The 20,717-nt window shown below is 24.5% G+C and overlaps 4 protein-coding genes across 4 annotated transcripts; all 4 read left to right on the top strand.

The window, feature by feature from the left end:
* Nucleotides 1–2,168: 2,168 nt before the first annotated feature.
* Nucleotides 2,169–3,524, top strand: OCT59_016002 (uncharacterized protein; the record flags this gene model as incomplete). Its single annotated transcript, XM_025327510.1, has 1 exon — nucleotides 2,169–3,524. One exon carries the CDS (start codon nucleotides 2,169–2,171, stop codon nucleotides 3,522–3,524), a length of 1,356 nt encoding a protein of 451 aa, XP_025170950.1.
* Nucleotides 3,525–7,275: 3,751 nt separating this feature from the next.
* OCT59_016001 (uncharacterized protein) lies at nucleotides 7,276–7,686 on the top strand (the record flags this gene model as incomplete). Its single annotated transcript, XM_066132191.1, has 1 exon — nucleotides 7,276–7,686. The coding sequence occupies one exon, from the start codon at nucleotides 7,276–7,278 to the stop codon at nucleotides 7,684–7,686; it is 411 nt and encodes a 136-aa protein (XP_066003203.1).
* Nucleotides 7,687–9,925: 2,239 nt separating this feature from the next.
* OCT59_016000 (uncharacterized protein) lies at nucleotides 9,926–10,443 on the top strand (the record flags this gene model as incomplete). Its single annotated transcript, XM_066132190.1, has 3 exons — nucleotides 9,926–10,003; nucleotides 10,112–10,198; nucleotides 10,270–10,443. 3 exons carry the CDS (start codon nucleotides 9,926–9,928, stop codon nucleotides 10,441–10,443), a joined length of 339 nt encoding a protein of 112 aa, XP_066003202.1.
* A 1,203-nt stretch (nucleotides 10,444–11,646) lies between these two features.
* Nucleotides 11,647–13,543, top strand: OCT59_015999 (uncharacterized protein; the record flags this gene model as incomplete). Its single annotated transcript, XM_066132189.1, has 6 exons — nucleotides 11,647–11,694; nucleotides 11,785–12,033; nucleotides 12,346–13,210; nucleotides 13,282–13,320; nucleotides 13,405–13,440; nucleotides 13,509–13,543. The coding sequence occupies 6 exons, from the start codon at nucleotides 11,647–11,649 to the stop codon at nucleotides 13,541–13,543; spliced, it is 1,272 nt and encodes a 423-aa protein (XP_066003201.1).
* Between the last annotated feature and the right edge of the window lie 7,174 nt (nucleotides 13,544–20,717).

Raw genomic sequence — 20,717 nt, 5'->3', positions numbered from 1 at the left:
CTAATTGGGTCCCAAACAAATTAGAACTTGTAGGCATTGTGCAAAAATACGACAATTGCTTTTCTTACGACCTTACATGGTGATATATAATATATTGAATGACATGTTAATCACAACTTTGCAATAAGAGACGTTTTTATTAATATAACACAAAAATTTTCGCTTTATTTATATCTAGAAAGTAGTAAACAATATCAGGTGACAATGATGAAGAAAAAAATATTGTGCTATGTGTATAAAATATGCATTTAAAAAAATATGTATTATGCTTTACCACTAGCTCTCTCTTTTTTTTAATTAGTATTAAAGATTAATATAATTGTATAAAAGAATTAAAAACACTTTTTACTTATAGTCTTTTATGACGTTCTGTGACGTCATTTATGGTTTCTTAGTGAACATCAAAATATCGTACATGATAAACTGATGTGCCATCAAAAAATGAATTTTTCGATTTCAAGTGACCCATTTTAAAGGACTTATATGCCGGAGCTATAAATCTAATATTAAGGCTTATCTGTTATTATATTTATGTAAATTGAGCCAAAAATTTAAGTTTATATACATTTGACTCGCATTATACCATCCACAAATACATAATGAAATTTCGATTGGTTAATTCTAACGAAAAAAGTTCAGTAATGTGCATTTCTTTACTAGTAATGTATTTTTGTATAAACATATACAAAATGGTTTTTTTATTTTTATTATATGAATTTATTTCAAGTCTTCTGTGGCTCGTTCGGGACGTTTTTTTTAAAACTTTTTTTTTTCGGTTTTTTTTTTCAAATTTTTTTTTTAAATTTTTTTAAATAAATTTTTTTTTTAATATTTTCCTTTATTCGGTTTGGTTTTTTTCCTAAAACCTAAACTTTTTTTTCATTTTTCTTTTCGATTTTGTTTTGAACTTTTTTTAAGTTTTTTTTATTCAATTTTATATATTTTTTTATTGTTATATAAGTACATTATTATTTATTTTTATTTTTTAGACTTGAATCTAGATCAGTAATTGATTGACATTGCGGTGTTATGGTAAGCATCTTTTTTTTGACACATTTTAATAATTTTTTTTTCCTAATTTTTTCGCCTGGATCAATGTTCGGGATCGATGCTGCGGTGCTACGGTAAGTTCGATTTTTATTTTTAATAATATTTTTTTTTTCCTAATTATTTCATTCTTTCACCTTTTAGGTTTGGATTAAAGTCAGTACTGTGATATAGTCGAAATAAATATTTTTTTTTATTTGAATAAATATCTTTTGTATGATTTTTTTTTAGTTGAAACCGTATTACAAACGTAATCCATAATCGTTAACTGTTAAATTTATTATGTGGTTGGACCTGGATTATTGCAGAAATCGTGGAATTCCATGATAATCTATGACTGCGAGCTCACATTCAGGAATGCGGCTGCTAGCTAAATGATGCGAAAAAAAGTTATTTTCTAAGAAATTTGAGACATTTTAGAAGAATAAAATTACTCTTTTCCCATCAAACAAATAATAATAAAAGGTGAAAATAAAGAGTTAATGGTTAAACAACGTTAAACAAATAATTGAGAATCGCGATCTGTTAGAATTAAAAAATTATTTTTAAAAAAAATGAATTTTTAAATAAAAATATTCTTATTACTTTCTTCATTATTCATAAAAAGTAATAATTATTGAATCAACAAGGTTTGGTAATGAATTTTCTAAATTAAATTATATCATAAATTTAGTTTGTGAATTAACTAATTAACTAAAGACCCACAAAGTTCTAATACTCCTAGTTCATACATATTCTATCATTCATGCGATATGAACAATTTTTTGTTGTTTACAGGACGGCGTCTCTACTTGAGATATTTGACTTATTAAATTCAATTTTTATTTGTGATTTTTTGGGATTCATTTTTCTGAAAAAATGATTTTTTACGTTTTGAACAAAAATATTTTAATTTAATAGTAGTTTAATATAATCTAACTAAAAGTAGAAATTGCGCGGATCACCGCCATGATCAACCGGATAGAAACAGGTTAAATTTTTTTTTTTTTGAAATGTGATACGTGAATACGACGTAAATCATGTACCGTACAACATACAAAACTGTAACACTTAAATAAAAATTTACGCCCCTTTTAAACCAAAATCAATTTTTACTTTTTTTTAACATTAAAAAAAAAAAAATGTCTAAATTGAACAACGATATTTTTTGCTTGATATTCGAAGAATTACGAGATGATGAAAAGACTCTTTATTCATGTCTTTCGATTAATAAAGAATTTTGTGAAATAATTATTCCAATTTTATGGAAAAATCCATGGAAATTCTTAAAGAAAGGGAAAGAGAGATTATTATTAAACGTAATAATTTCACATTTATCAAAAGAATCAAAAAATAATTTAAATCAAAATAATATATTTATAAATTCATATCAAAGACCTTTATTTAATTATATTAATTTTTGTAAACATTTAAATTTAAGTGGAATTCAAAATATAATTTATAATATTTATGAAGAATCTAAAATTAAAATTATTGAAAATGAAATTATCAAACTTTTTGTTAATGAAAATACAAAATTTACACATCTTTATTTACCTTATCAAGTAAATTTTCAAATACATCTTATTCCTGGAGCTGAAAGTTGTCTATCAGAAATTAAATTCCTTAGATGTAACGCTAGTGTAGAAAATTATATTTTAGATGGATTAACAGAAATATGCAAATCAATTAAAGAATTGGAAGTACTTTTTGAAAAAAATAATAATTATGGGATTGTTAATTTAATTAAAAATCAGAAAAATTTATTTAATGTTTGTTTATTTGATTTTTATAAACGACATGAATCTTTTAATAATATTATAGAAAATTCTTTAATTAAACATGCGAATACCATGCAATATTTTAAGATAACTAAACCACCTGTCATAAATCTTCTTTCATCTTTTGTTAATTTAAGAGTATTAGAATTGGAATTAAATGGTGATTATAGGGATTATAATTATTTAAAGAATGTGACCTTACCTTTCTTACAAGTTTTAAAAACTAGATTTGTTCCAACCAGTATTCTAATAAGTTTAATTGAAAATACGAGTGGAAGTCTTATTGATATAAGTATGAAATCGAGTACGAGTAATAATGTAACTAATAATAAAAAAATTATTCAAACTATTTATCAAAAATGTCAAAATCTTATGTATCTTAAACTAGTATTAAGAAATAGTAGTATTTCAGAATTAGAAGAATTATTAATTAGATGTCAATATTTGGATGAATTATACCTTTTTGATTATGATGGGATTGATTTGAATAATTTATTTAGAATATTAACAAGATCATCACCAACTAATTTATTTAAATTTAAATTTTCTTTTTCTCAAATTGATTTGGATTCTTTGGAACTGTTTTTTGAAAATTGGAAAGGTAGACATCCTATGATATTACAATTTGTGCGTCAAACGGAAGATATAGAAGTTTTGATAGAAAAATATAAATCAGAAGGAGTAATTAAAAATTACAATAGTGATTTGGTGTTGTAAATCTTAATTAATTATTTTTTGTTTAGTGTAAGGTATTTTATATAAATAAATTTATATTTTATCATCGTCTGTTAAAGCAACAAAATCCTTTTATGTTTGGTCATACCAAGAAATCACAGTTTTAACATAATTTATCAGCTGTTAGTCTTTTACTCGAATAATAATGCATTCTATTCTAATCTGAATCTATTAGTATATATGACTAACGCTACTAGTATATAATCCAATCACGTCGTAATATAAATCGTATAGGGATTATGAGTTTTAGTCTTACTCATACTCTACCGTACCTATAGAAAGATTCCAACTTACATGAGTGCAAAATCTAACTTCTTTCTCTGGGGGATAATTTTTGAAATATAAATTTGTGATTATTTATATTTACACCGTTTAATGAATACTACATTTATTAATAAAACAATAACTAAAAGGGTTCAATAGCCAAATCATTCATGTGCAATCAATATTGTTTAGATAGGTAAATATTGCCTGGATTCTTTTCCTTTCTTTACGATCATTAAGTTTCAGTGTTCAAGATACCAGCAAACATATAAGTTACAAAATATTATAATAATTATTATAGAAATAGTACCTTTTAAAAGACCAATTTAAATGAAAATACATACTATGTTAAATTTGAATTTCATACTTCTTTATATTAAACCAAATGGTTTTGCAATAATATTCATATCACATATCTAAATATTTTCAATTGAAGATTAATTCCTTATTTATATCAAAGGCAAATAAAAGAATTACTATGGATGACAGTATATTGTCATTTTACTGTCATTCTACCGACACTAATACAGACAATTTATAAGAAAGGTGTCAAAATATTATTTGTGTCTAATGTATCAGGAATATGAAATATATATATTATTAACAAACTAAATGCATTGACAGTGTCAAAAAGAAATTTCTCAATAAACAAAGAACATGCTGATCAAGAGTGTGCGTCTCTGCAAGAAATGTTAACTCACCTTGACGTAGTGATGTTAAATGACATTGCCATTTGACTAATTTCAATGAATTTAAATGATATCTAGATTAGTGTTTCGATCGTGTACGGATAAAACCATGGTATCCAGATATCTGAAAAAAAAAATAATTATCCGGGATAGAAAATATCCAGTTTGGCCCATTATTCGGATAAAAAAAAATTATAATAAATTTTTTTAAATCATTTAAATTTACTTATTTATTTAAATTATTATCTATTAATTATCATATTTAAACCTACCTCGCTAAAATAATATTTGTTGGTTGGCAGTAATTCGGGCCGTCTGTAATGCCAGCCCGAATTTTGCGAAATTGATATTTTACAAGACTTAAGAGGCAGCAGTATCCCAGTTAAACGAAATTTAGGATTTTTGTAATTTTTCTGCCATTATACATTTGGCCCAAATTGCTGTCGGTCCATGATATAAAAAATTTTTTTTTTAATAGATAAGTTGAATTTGATTAGCAAAATAGTATATAAACATAACAAACCTGATTAGTTTTATGACTAACCTTTCATTATTTATAATGTACTTATTGTCAAAATTTTACGTTTCTCAAATTTTCGGCATAATTCAGGCAAAATTCATGGTTGCAGGCCAAAATTAGAATTTTATTTTATTTAAAATTAATAAAGTATCACTAATTTAATTAAAAATATACTAACTTATCTTGTTAAGATCAATTGATGAAAAAATTTTCTTATATTTAATCTTATCCGGATTTCGGTTTCTATCCGGATCGAAACACTAAATTCTAGATGACATAAAAATTATATCATGATTTAAAAAAATATCATTTGAAAATGACAAATGATAAAATGACACATGTCATGTTTAAGTGACAATGTCATTAATGATTACCATCGATGGTATCTCTGAAAATATTACTAACAAAATAATTGAAGATTGGATCGATATGGTATAAATCAATTAGATAGTGAAAATTATATAGGTAAATCTGATGAAAGACCATATGATTTTGAAAGCAGATACTAGCATGTTGGAAATTACTTGATTTTATTTGATAATCCTTTAGAAGCACCAGTTACCAGTTTACGTTGTTACAATAATAAATTTAGATTAAAATTGCTATTGAACAAATAATGCTACATTGTTACAAAATAACTGAAATAATATTACATACTTATATGTAGTAATACTGTATAGTAATATAGGAATTTATATAATATTTAATAATCATGTAAAATTCCATACTAAAGCTAAAATAGATACTGTACAGTACTATCAGAAGTATAACACCAAAATGCCGCAGTTTGATAATTCTGGCTAGCATTATAGATCACATGATATAATAATATTATCTCTCCAAATGCTTTACTGTAGATCATAGATCATTTGTGTCATTTCCTAACACTGTAACGGAATTACACCAATTGACAAAATTATACGCGGAATTAATAAAAAAGGAATGATTTACATATAATTTTTGTTTCTTTTGTTGTCTTTTTATGGAAAATTGTATAAATTATATTTTATTTTTGAAACAAAAAGCAACCTCTCTTTCCTTTACGAACATGACATGCTCAAAAATATTTTCAGGGGATTTACCTGAATTAACAAATGAAATTATACAATATTTTAGAAAAGATTTATCAACATTATATTCATGTATTTTAGTTAATAGATTATGGTGTCGTTTAGCCATTTCATTATTATGGGAAGATCCATTTTCAATTCCTACCAAACATTATCGTTGTATTGAAACTTATTTATGCTTTTTAAATGAAGATGGAAAAGCAAAATTTAATGAATATGGAATTAATAATAATTTATTATTTTCAAATACATTATTCAATTATCCTAGTTTTATTAAATACTTAGATACATATAAAATTTATTGTTCTGCTAGAAAATGGGTGAATAAATACAATCATGAGAAGCTAGAAAGCTTAGTTTATAGGTATTTATTTGAAATTTTCATTGAAAATGAAGGAAATTTACATTCTTTTGAAGTTGTGCTACCTACGGATATTGATCATAAATATTTTAATGATAATATGAACTTAATTTTAAAAAATCCAAATTTTACATGCAACATTAGAAATTTAAGATTAGATAATTTTTCATTTGAAAATACTATTGTATTTTTAAAATTTTTATATTCTAATTGCAGATCAATCTCATCAATTGTTTTTAAAATTTTTATTTATGATATCAATAATCGTTCATTAATTGAAAAATATTTGTCACAAATAATTATCTCACAACATAATCTCAAAAAAATTTCATTTGAAACTAATTCTATTTTATATAATCCATTTTTATCATTAAAAAATCCTAATTGTTCAAATACTTTAAATACAATTATATTTTATCACACTGATTTTAACAATATAGTTAGTATTTTACAAGAGGTTTTTGATCAATTGAATGTTTTAGAATCTATTCATCTTATTTACTGTCGTTCTTTAAATTCTGATTTTGTTCAACAAATTATTAAGGTTAATAAACCTTTTAAATTGAGATCTTTATTTATGGATGAAATATTACATATTGAATCATTACAATTACTATTAGAGAAATTTGGTGATTTTTTAGAAAATTTTGGATTTGGACTTACAAGTAACGAATATGACGAATATATTGAACAAAGACGACAATTATTTAAATTAATTATGAAATATTGTACAAAGATTAGATATTTTGATTCGGGTATGCCTGATGATAATAATATTTACTCAATCATTAAAAATAATCAACATACTATTAATTATCTTACTATTGAAATGGATTTTCATGATGATTGTAATGATTTAAGTTCAACTGTATTACAAAATTTAGGACAAGTTCTTCCTCCAAAATTAGAATATTTAAGTTTATCTCTTTCATTTAATACAAGTGATTTGGAAATATTTTTAAAAAATTCACAAAATAATTTTACTAAGAAATTAATAATTGGACATATAACGCAAGATAATGATGAAAATACTATTTTATTTTATATAAAGGAATATATTATGAAGAAGGAAAGGGTTAAATATTTGGCTGTTATTTTAGATGATGATTTGACTAATGAATTATTTTCTTTAAAAGACGAAGTAAATGAATTTAAATTACATAATATTATAGTTCAAAAATTCTTTGATTTATATATTGATGCATATAGTTTTGTAAATGATAATGATTTTAATAAATAAAGACCTGCACATTTATTTTAAAAATAAAAAGTTGTATTTTAATTTATTAATGTCATGATTCCATACTATTTTTCTCTAATTCTTTGCGATTTTTTTCTACCTCCTCTTTATTTTTTTTGCTTCTTTAACCTCTTGCTTTAACTCCTCTTTGGCCAAAACTTTTTCCAGTGAATATGAAAAATCTAATCAATTCTAATTGACAAATCCATGTTATGCTTGGTTTGGGGAAAGCAAATCCTTACATTACTATAATTTAATTTGCGAAGTGTAGCGTTATAATTAATCATTAATAATAATAAAAGAATTAATAGTTTTGAAAGTATTTAAGCATAAAGTCACATGTAATATACTGTATTAATGTAGCTTAATAATTATTAATTGACTGTTTTTGTATATTACTGCGTCACTTATATTATTACCCCTCAACTTCGTCTTACATGTTAAAAATAAAAATAAAAATTTTTTAATTATTAGTAATAAATAATAAAATTACCAGTTTAGGGGAAGAAAAATTCACGCGACTTTTTTTTTTTTTGATAATTGTTTAATATATTAAAGAAAAGAAAAGTTCACACGAATTTTTCTTTAGAAAGCTTAATTAAATTAAACTTTATTATTGTTATTATCAAGAATTTGGATTATGCGCAATCCATAATTTAATAATTTCAAATAATTTTAACGAATTTTTATAATTTTTTTTATACTTTTTATAGAGAAATTATTGACATATTATGAAAAAAGAAAGCGCAGGGAATGATGTATAAACCAAGGTAAATGACGTATATTTTGTAAGAAAATTTGATATACAGTAAGTTGATGTGCGACGTTTTCTATAGCCAAAACTGAAGATACGGTCACAAACCGCAGCTTTTGGTGTATTGATCGTTGACCATTGTAAGACCTACGCCCGTAGTAAACTACGTTTCCACCGCAGTCTTAACAAAATTGATGATTTATTAATAATAATAAAATGAAAATGATTTTCCTAAGAAGGTAATGAAAAATTATAATGTCGTTACTAAAATTAGTCACTGGGGGCTTATTGATTAAAATAAATTCACGTAAAAAAAAAAAATTTTTTTTTTCACAATTAACAAATTCATTTAAAATTTTTTTTTATTTTTTTTTCACAATTATTTATTTATTATTATTCCTTAAACATATATTTTGATAATAATAATAACTGCAGTTCATTAAGCCTCAATATTTCCTAAATAATAAAACAATTTTACTGTTGCTGTGATTTTTTTAAATTAGTCGCTGGGGGCTTATTGATTACCTTTTTTCGGATTTAATTTTTTTTTTTTACGCGTCATAAATTCATTCGTTAAAAAAATTTTTCATTTTGCATTTAATTTTTTATAAATAATACCCAATTTCACAAGGAGGGAGGGGCGCTACTCTACTCAATAATGATTAATGGTTAATGATTATTTAAAATTTCACCCAATTTAAACGTATAAGTAGATCATGACCAAAAAAGGTATTTATTGCAAGTGTTTTGATGGGAACTTCACGGAGTACATATATAAAAATAAATAGCTATTACTTAAAATAATAACTTTGCATTACAAGGTACAAATAAATAAAATAAAGAAAATGGAGGACTTGTTTTCTATGAGTCTGGAATTTTAGGTGATAGATTAATTCACAAAAATTCAGAGTCTCATCCTTGGGAAGGGTTCATTTAACCAACGGCTTAAATTACCAAAGGATCATTATATACAGGCTATTACCGAATTGGCCGGATGATTCATAAATATTAGGTTCATCGTTTGGTGGCATTAGTATTTTGTTCGAATGAAGGCCGTACATTTTGGGCTTTGTAACAATAAACCTACCAAACGTGCTGTCAAGCAGATTTTTGATGACGGCTCTATTCAAGAATTTTCGTCCATAGCAGAAGCACAACGTGTAACAGGGATTGACAAAGTAAATATTGGACAAGTATGCCGAGGTATTCGAAATAATTCTGGAGGATGTCATTGGGAGTTTATCACATGATAAACGTTGAATATATTTTCATTATAGTATCAATATGTTATTAATAGAAAAAAAAGATAATTGGTGGCTGTTATGATGTAATACATCAAAAAATTAATTTATCAGTATGCGAAAAAAATAATATAGATTGTGTAACAACAAGAATGATAAATATATACGACATACTGACTGAACTCCTGGATTTTCATTAAATCATATAATCATTCGCCGTCACAAATCATACAACTTTTACAAAATGCCTGATAAACAAGAAGAAGCTAAACGACAAGAGGGCGATAAAGATAGTGATGGAGGTATTTTCATGGCAAGAAAGGTTTTATTTTACGCAATACCCTAACCCTTAAATAACATCTTGGTCTATTTACGCACCATTTGCTAGTCGACATATTAACAAATTTGTATCTCAGTCATTATGAATCAGATTAAGAAGTATCTTGGCTATTATAAAATTATTGTTGGAGTAGTTCTCGCTGCAATAATGTTGTTTTATGTAGTTATGTCAACAAATGTATGTATGAAATGTGAATGATCGTCATATCACGCAATCTTCATATGACAGTAACATAATTCATTTTTTAGGAAATTCGAACTATGAAGGAAGGACTAAAAAAAAAAGTTGATTTGTCAATTGCTATATCTAACGACAAATTCGATGTCGTTCAAGGAAGATTCAATAATATCAAAGGAATATTCGAAGGAAGATTCGATAATATTGAAGATAATATTAAGGGTAACAAAAAGCAAGAACTTTAATTTAGAAATATAATTATTTGATTATTTTAATCAGTCTTAAATAGTCATATTATTCTGATCATATGATTATCATCTTACGGATTTCAAAATTCTGTAATCAATAAGCAATTATTGATAGATGCTTTTGACATTCTTATACATCTTGTTATTAATTAAAATCCGTGTATAATTACCAAATGTACTCTTTCGAATCGTAACTCTACTTTAGACTAAACTACAGTACTACTTTATTTAGGTTCAGATCAACTCAAAATAAACGAATAAATTTTTAACATAACTGCAGATAAATTAATATTCTTTAAGGTTTTATAAATAAAAGAATGTATTTTCGTTAAATTATTCTTTTTATTAAATTAAACGCAATCATATAAAAGGTTCATATTTACAAGATTTTTACAGAAGTAGCGGACAAAATTTTATTGTCTTTTTTAAAAACATTTGTTAATATTTTATTATAGGAATGAATTTGTTAATATAAGAGCCATTTACTATTTGAGCATAATTTTTCGATCCTTTAATATTGGTCACCTTCGTAATAATAACTTCACTATACGGATATTATGAAATACCTTACATTTCTTTTATTTATTTTATTTACCATATTTACTAGATAAGGTTCATTTAACTATAATCATATAATATTATTATTAATCCAAAAATTATTTTCCTAGCGTAAAGACAAAAAAAAGCTTATGTAAAAAATGAGCAAACGTCATCATCTAGCTTTGATTAAAATAAATTTTTTAAAATTTTTGATATATAATTTGGCAATGGTTTTAGTATAAAGTTTTTATTATTTTGATAATGATTTACATATACATTACCGAAAAAAATAATACTGAAAAAATGCGAAGTAAAATTATTTTTACTTTAAACTTAAACATACAAAGCATTGTCTAAATTTGGACCTGAATCTCCTTATGTAACCATCATTTTAACCATTTTATTTTCTTTCTTTTTTATGATGATCAGCAACTGCTTACGAATTTTCTTTGTCACAAAATCACAAAAATAGTAATGTTTGTATAAAATAGTTGTATAAATAGTAATACAAATGGTAATACAAATAAATGTGCGCAATTTATTCAACTCTTAATTTTTTTTCTTTTACTTATAATAATTATGAAATTTATTTCGAGTAACATAATTATTTATTTATATAACTAAAATTAAAATTATAATCCACAACTCAAATTAATTAATATGGATGAAAAACCAAAAAATTTATGGAAGTATGATGATAAATATCAGGTAATAGTAATTTAATATTTTTTAATAATTATAATTATTTATTGAATTTTTGTAGTTAAAGATATTAAAAATTTTTTTGTCTATTAAAAGAGATATGTTACAATTTCTACTATTGATTCAACTATTGAATCAGAAAATGTAGATGAAAGAATAGTTTATATCGAAGATTTAGAAGAAAGAAGACAAGCATTTGGAATATGTGGAAAATGTAAAGAACCTGGCACAGGAGTAGATTGGTGTCAATCTTGTAATGCTAAAAGATTTAAGGATAACTTTAAAAATTGGACTAGTGGAAATAAAAATATTGATGAATTTATACAACAATCACAACTTAATGCTGTAAGTTATGATACATTTCTTGAATGGATACCTTTTGAAAAATTTCAAAATATCACTTATATTGCAGAAGGTGGTTTTGGTAAGATTTATTCAGCAAAATGGCCTGAAGGAAATATTTACTATTGGGATATTGAAAATCAAAGTTGGCTTAGAGACAATATTGATAAATATGCATTGAAAAGTTTGAATAATTCTTCTGATATATGTTCAGATTTTTTAAATGAGGTAATTTAAACTTACTTTGTCTTATATATAAAGTTTGTTATTTGCATTTATTTATTAATAAAATTTTTCCTTTTTGATGATAATTAGATTAAATCTCATCTTCAGATTTATATTGATGATATTGTTCCATGTTATGGAATTACTCAAAATCCAAATAATAAAGAGTATATGATGGTTTTATATTATTGTGATGATGGAAATTTGAGAAATTATTTAAATAAATCTAAAAATTATATAAATTATAATTCAAAAATTTATCATTTACTACAAATTGCAAGAGGACTTTTAGATATTCATAATGCTGAAAAAGTTTACAAAGATTTTCATTCAGGTAATATATTATATAATGTCAGTGGTTATCCATTTATAAGTGATTTAGGTATGTGTCAACCAGCAAATTTAAAGCAATCAATTAAAGAAGAAGGAATTCATGGAGTATTACCATACATGGCACCAGAAGTTTTATGTGGACAACAATATACAAAAGCAGCAGATATTTACTCATTTGGAATAATAATGAATGAACTTCTTTCTGAAGAAATTCCTTTTAATGGTATTCCTCATGATGAATTTTTGGCTATTAAAATATGTAAAGGGCTTAGACCAACAATTTCTAAAGATGTACCAAAGTTACTTGCAGATTTAATGATAAAATGTTGGAATGCTGAAATAAAAAATAGGCCAACCACTAAAGAATTGTACCAACTATTAAAGAAATGGAATGATGAAATTGAAGATATTGAAGGTAGTGAAGATAGTCAAAATAGTGAAATTTATCTTCAAACAAAGGAATGTGATAAAATTAGAAAAGAAAAATTCAAAAACAGGTCAAATGAAGATAAATCCAAAAGCTTCAAAACGCATCCACAAGCAATTTATACTAGTAGACTTTTAAATTTTAAAAATCTTCCAAAACCAGTAAATTCTTCATCATCTTTTCAATTCAGCTCAGGTAATTAAATTTAATTTTGTTTTTATCATATAATCCATTTTACATTATTTATGTTATTTAATTTTTAATAGATGCTAATTATACTGCTCAATCAACATTAGCAAATCCAAGTAAGTATTCTCTTAATTATTATTATTATAATTATTTCATTTACATTTGTTAACATTTAAATACTATGAATACATAATATACAGTTTCAGAATGCTTAGATGTTCAATTAAGTGAATTGGGTAAGTTATTATTTAATTTGTAATTTTACTAATATTTCCTTTATCTAATCTATTTTTTTTTTTTATAGAACTAAATGAAATTAGTCAAGATAGTGAACAATAATATCGAATGAAGTTTTTTTTTATGTGAAAGTTAGAGTCAAATAGTTTAAATTACTAGAAGTTAAGTTTACTTTATTTTTCTTTCATTATGCTTTATAAATTATTATCTTTAGTTTTTTTTATTCACGTAGTATATTATAGTATGTATACAGTAGATTTATTGGATTTATTGGATTTTATATTTATGAATATTCTATATAAATAAAGATTTTAAATTTTTTTGATGATTATTATTTGATTGTTAAATGTAAACTGTGATATATTTACAACTACCAATATTCCACTCAATGTATTTATAAAAATCACGTGATACCGGATAATTAATAGTTGTTCGGCACTTCGTGCCGAATAACTATTAATTATTGTGCGTAATAAATGTTTTGGTTGGGCTGATAGTTTTTTAGGTTGCGACTCATTTTCAATCTACCTTTAAATAACATAACTATATAACTTAATAATTATTTTTCCACTTGTTTAAATATTCAATAAATTTTCTTTCTATACTAAGATATTTTAGATTTATTTGATCAATAATTACATTTAAAATAAGATATTTAAAATAAGACATTAGTGGGACATGTATGGGTTTAGATAATAAAACTTAAATAAAAATGCCAATAAAGAAAAAATCTTATAATGTCTCACTAAAATATTTACGAGTCCATTCCCTAACAGCAGCTTCATAATGATTACGATCAGTCTTGTACGATTGAGCATTCTAATTTATTGATAAATAATTTTTAATTGAAATTAATCATAAAATAATGAATATGAAAAAATGAATTAAAATACCTGGGTTTGGATATCTCAACAATTGATAATTCCCGAGAGTACTTGATAGAATAAAAGATTTGATTAATATTTTTTTTTATATAATAAAAAATACCACATAATAAATTATTATTACCCCTAGAGATGGTAATTGCTGGTGAATATTGATCCCTTAAGAAATCCACGTCTATACTTTCACTATCAATAATATTCGGATGATAGTCACCTGTATATATAATAAATTTAGTACGTGAATCAACTGAATCATGCTATTAAATAACAGTACAAACAAAAGTATACCTTTGGTAGTTTGAATGGATATTCACTTGGAAGACGAATATCAAGATAAAATATACCTCCAGAGTATTAAGTATCCCTCTAATCCAAATTATACCATAATATTCAAGCGAAGTTATTATAATCTTTACACATGATAAAATATTACTTACGGACTTATAATTGACGCTTGTCAATGAAAAAGATCATTGTCGATAGGACCAGCACTAAAAGATGATAGTGGGACACGACTTAGATCATACAATACCTAATAATTTATATGTAAAGAATAAAAAAAGGAATAAATTAATTAGTTGCAATTGAAAAAAAGCTCATCAACGTAAGATGAAATTATAACATACTTTATTAATTCTTTTAGTAATTAAAAATAAGTGATAAAATTGTCTTTTTAAAGCTTTTTTTAGCACGTAAATGTTTTAAATATTTCCATTGCCATGAGTATTATTATTATTTTTTTTTAATGAATCCTAAAATGAATTCGAATCGGAAACAATGAATAAATTCTAGTTATTGTTATGTGATTTTTATTTAAAACTTTTATAGTAAGTGTCATTATTATATAAATTTTTATTTTAGCCTTTCGTAGTAAGTATTTAATTTATAATTTTACTGTTATAATGAGAATTTTATCTGATTGTCTGGTACTGCGCAACATTTTAATTTAACACTGCGTCTTAGAAAAAGGAATTTATTACATAATTATCATTCATGTATTTCAAATGTTAAATCTTTTATGCCAAAAATAATCTACCTACTCAGATGTATTAGTTTATGTATAAAAAATTTTTTAAAAAGAACAATAAATATTAATGAAAAACTATGATTATTAGCATAAAAAAGCATAGGTTAAAAATCATTATGATTGGTTGATTACGTATTACAAAATTTCATATTAAATAGAAAAAAATTTTGCGTGAATTTTTCTATAAAAAATCAGTAACTTTATTAAAGAGTTAAAAAATATCTTTAAAGTAAAATCTTTAAGCTTCATTAATATATTATATGTGACATTATGCTTAAACTTTCCAATTACTTTCAAAACTATTAATTCTTTCACGATACACTTTCCACAAATTATTTAATAATTCTGGTAGTTATAAAACACTATATATTTTGATAGTAATGCAAAGGCTTGTTTTCTCATAACCAAACATAACACGAATTCACATTAATAAATTAAAAGTAACAACTTTCATTATTAAAATCATTTAAAGCTTTATTTTTAATTTATCTAAAAAAGTTTATAAAACTATATTCATTAATATATAAATCAAAGAATTTTTTAACTATAACATTATGAAATTTAAATTCATTTACTTCGTCTTTTAAAGAAAATAATTCATTAGTCAAATCATCATCTAAAATAACAGCCAAATATTTAACCTTTTCCTTCTTCATAATATATTCCTTTATATAAATAAAATAGTATTTCCATCATTATCTTGCGTTTTATGTCCAATTAATAATTTCTTAATAAAAGTATTTTGTGAATTTTTTAAAAATATTTCCAGACCACTTGTATTAAATGAAAGAGTCAAACACAAATATTCTAATTTAGAAGGAAGAACTTGTCCTAAATTTTGTAATACAGTTGAACTATATTCATTATAATTTAACACCCAATTCAATATTAAGATAATTAATATTTTGTTCATTACTTTTAATGAATAGATAAATATTATTATCATCAGGTATACCAGAATCAAAATTCGTTTTGGTTCATTATATTCGTCTTTAATAAATCCAAATCCAAAATTTTCTAAACAATCATCAACTTTCTCTAATACGATCCAACATGTAATATTTCTTTCATAAATATGTAATGATCTCAACTTAAAAGGTTTATTAACCTCAATAATTTGTTGAACAAAATCAGAATTTAAAGAACGACAATAAATAAAATGAATAGATTCTAAGACATTAAATTGATCAAAAACCTCTTGTAAAATACTAAAAATAACTGTAATAAATATAATTGTATTTAAAGTATTTGAACAATTCGAATTTTTTAATGATTTAATTATATTTTGATATGAAGAAATATAATTAAAAATACAAAATGTTAAATTTCTAAATGTAAATTTCCTTCATTTTCAATAAAAATTTCAAGTTATGACCTATAAATTAAGTTTACTAGCTTCTCTTGGATTTTACCCACTACAGTATCAACCCACGTTTGAATAAATCTTAAGATATTATCTATATTTAAGTTTTTAATAAAACTAGGATAATTAAATAATGTATTTGAAGATGCTAAATTATTATTAACTCCATATTCATATAATTTTGTTTTGATATTTTCATTTAATTTAATTCAATAAATTTCAATACAATGATAATGTTGGGTAGGAATTGAAAATGGATCTTCCCATAATAATGGAATGGCCAAACGACACCATAATCTATTAACGAAAATACATGAATATAATGTTGAAATATCATTCCGTAAATATTGTATAATTTCATTTGTTAATTCAGGTAAATCCCTGAAAATATTTTTGAGCATGCCATGTTCGTAAAGGTAAAGAAGGTTGCTTTCGTTTCAAAAAATAAATATCAATTTTCATAGTTGTGTAATTTTCCATAAAAAGACAACAAAGAAATCAAAAATCACATGTAAATCATTCCTTTTCTATTAAAGGATCTATTAACCTTACAAGTCTATAGTTGTCGATCAGGTGGATGGGCGCAAATATCAGTGCAGTTGGACTGTCGTATAACCAAAAATACCCTAAATTTCCCTTTAAGGCTTGAGCACAATACACTTACGCGTATGACAGTCATAATGAACAATGAAGATTTGCTATGGACAGATGGACTACCTTCAACAAAGAGTATGCACTCTCGTCAAAGTCTCCTAACATGAAATACATAATTAGCAAGTACCCTACATATGTATTTTCCATAAATCATCAATCCCCATTACCCAGTTACGCAACTTGCTTGAAAAATTGTATCACCCCGAATTCTAGCAAAAATCATAGGACAACAACTTTCATCACATTTACCTACTATAGACGATATGTTATCTTTCTGGATTTTTACCTACCATGTTATTACAATTGTTCTTTACCAGCAAGCTTTATACGTAATGTCATTTTTTTTTAAAATTGATGATTTTTCCTCAGTCATCTTGAAAAATAAAAAGTGAAGGTAAAGTCATTTTTTTACAATAACTTTCATTTACTCGCTTATTTATATATTATTAACTTCAATCAAATACCATTTTCATAAAGGAGCTTGGCATGTTTATAATAAGTTTTTAAGTTGAACTAAAATTATTTATCACACGATAAAGAGATTTCATGAATTCAGTACTTTGTGTAAAATAACTATTTAATGAATGCTAAACTTTTTAATGTATAATGACTTTATTATATTCATAAAACTTTGAAAGATCTCTTTTACAAAAAAATTTTAATAGCTTCATAAGTAGGTTTAATAGTAATAGAGGCCATTAATAAGCATTCCACAGTAGTAACAAAACATAATATGACAGTGTTATAACTAAAAATAGCATTGTATTAACCTTAAATATATGTTGTATACCATTTAAACATCAAAAAAATTTGATTTATTTGATTTCAATTTTCCTAAATTTCTTTCACCGTATTATAAAGTATTCCATCAGATATTTAAGATATTAATTAATATATACTGTATATATATATATAATTTAATAGCTTAATATTAATAATATATATATATTAAAAAAAAAAATAAATCGTCAAAAATAATGAAATTTTAAAATTTCCCCAGAAATTTCAGTGGTTAAAAAAGATTTATCCATATTTTCTTTTTATAATACAAGAATATATTGTATTCACAGTTTAATGATGTTTGGTATATTAGTGATCTGGGATTTTGTGGTCCTGTAAATAAACCATCAACACATATACATGGAAATCTTCCTTGCATGGCTCCTGCCCTATAAAAAAATTGGGATACGTTTTTTATAAAGTTTTTATACGATTTTTTTCCTTAGAAATAACGTATCATAATAGCATACGGAAAAATGCACAATTCCGTATCACTAAAAATATGGTTTGGATACGGAATTTGCACGGAATTCATATGGAATTTACATGATTTGATCACTGATTTTATCACGAAATTTATACGATTTGGTCACTGAATTTACTATTTGTATTACAGTTTACTATAATTATATTTACATAAATCTAATTTTACTTTATTAAATTAAATAAAATAAAAAATAAACATAATACAAATACATTATGAAAATTCCCTCCTTATTAAAACCACCTATTGCAACCAAAATTATCTATAAGTTCAGGTTCATTTGGAGTCAAACAACCTAAAAAAAACAAAAAAAGAAACATAAGAACGTCTAACTTAATTGGAAACAAAACCCCCCCTTCATATAGTATCTGCAATCGTCCAAGTCACCAAAGGTCAGCATTCCTACAAAAAAAGAAAGAGAACTCCAGAATGTCTGACCCACATAAATGAAAAGAATTATGAAGCATCTGATGAAAAAGAAACCAAAACAACAAAATAAATCCAAAACTGACCTACAAAAAAAGAAGACTCTGAAGCAACAAACTGAAACAACCTACAAAAGAAAAGAATCTGAACCCAACTTACAAAAAAAAAAGAAAATTTGAACCGACCTAAAAAAAGAAAAGAATCCTAAACAATCCTACAAAAGGACTCCCAAACTGATCTACAAAAAAGAAAAAAGAAACTGAATCTTCTCACAAAAAAAAATCTGCTGGCCTATGAAATAAAAAAAGGGATATATATAAAAAAGAAAGGGGAATAAAGAATAAATCAAAAAAAAATATTTTTTTAAAAAGAGGGTAACGAAGTTAGGAAAGTTAAAAAAAATTTTTTTTTTAAAGGGAGGACGTCAAAGTTAGAAAAATAAAAAATTTTTTATAAAGAGGAAATAGAAATAGAAAGAAGAAAATTTTTTTTAAAAAAAAAGAAGAGTGGGAATAGTGGGAATAAAAGAATAAAATCAAAAAAAAATTTTTTTTTTAAGGGGGGTGACGAAAAAAGAAGAAAAATTTAGAAAAAATAACAAAAATAAGACAAGAGAAAAGAGAAGGAAGGGAAAGACAGAAAGGAAGATCGGAAGATCAAACTTCATCAAAGTAAGGGTTTATATAAAAAACAAAAAACGTATCATAACAATAAACAATCACGTGATCTCGTGTTATGATACGAGATTTTTGTAAAAATTATTTTCTAAAAATATTAAGTTTAAAAATTCCGTATACATTCCGTATGATTAATTTTTTCTGTATACATTTCGTATACATTAGTTTTTTTAAAAAATGTTCAAAAATGAATTGCTTATTAAATATACGGAATTTGTATACGGAATCTATAGAAACGTACATAAAATGTATACAAAACGTATCCTTTCCGTATACATATTTCTTATAGGGCTGAAGTTATTAATGGAAAAGAATATACTTTTAAATCTATAGTATTGCAATGCTTATATGGGAAATTTCAACCAGGTGACTGCCAAAACTAATGTCAAAGTGCGTGTGATGTAAGTATAACAATTTTTCTACTCTGCTTGCTTGCTACAGGTTGATCATAGGTATAACTAACTTACTTCGCTACTCTAGATAAATATACTGTAGATATGAAAAAGAAAAAGCGAAAGGCTGATAACGCATTTGATCTTAATTACGAATACTATATGGTATAGCAGTGCTAGAACTGACTGGTACTTCATTCTTCACAGTAATGAGTGCATCTATAGCATGAGCAAGACTGAAGATCAAATTTCATTGACAGAAGACGCTTTCAAGGATTCAACCGAGTTACACAAGAGTGTAAAGAGGATTTAGAGGTTATGGTTGTTAATGGATAGGGTATCAGCTGGTGAAGAACCAGTGACTAAGAAGCGTCATGTGGAAGAAAAAATAGGTGATTGTAGTATCCCAATAGAATTCCTCTATCCTTTATTTATTATCTATTAATTTATTATCTACTTACTGTACATACAATTATCAAATTTATACCTTTAAAATGCATGTTTTAAAATTTTATATAAATAAATTAATCGAATATTTTATCCTATGATAATAAAAATAGTCATGGAATAGTTAAATAATTATAAATTG

Source organism: Rhizophagus irregularis, chromosome 24, assembly GCF_026210795.1.
Source record: "Rhizophagus irregularis chromosome 24, complete sequence".
Lineage (NCBI taxonomy): Eukaryota > Fungi > Glomeromycota > Glomeromycetes > Glomerales > Glomeraceae > Rhizophagus > Rhizophagus irregularis.
The sequence above is the reverse complement of the archived record's forward strand: the minus strand, read 5'-3'. Positions and strand labels throughout refer to the sequence as shown.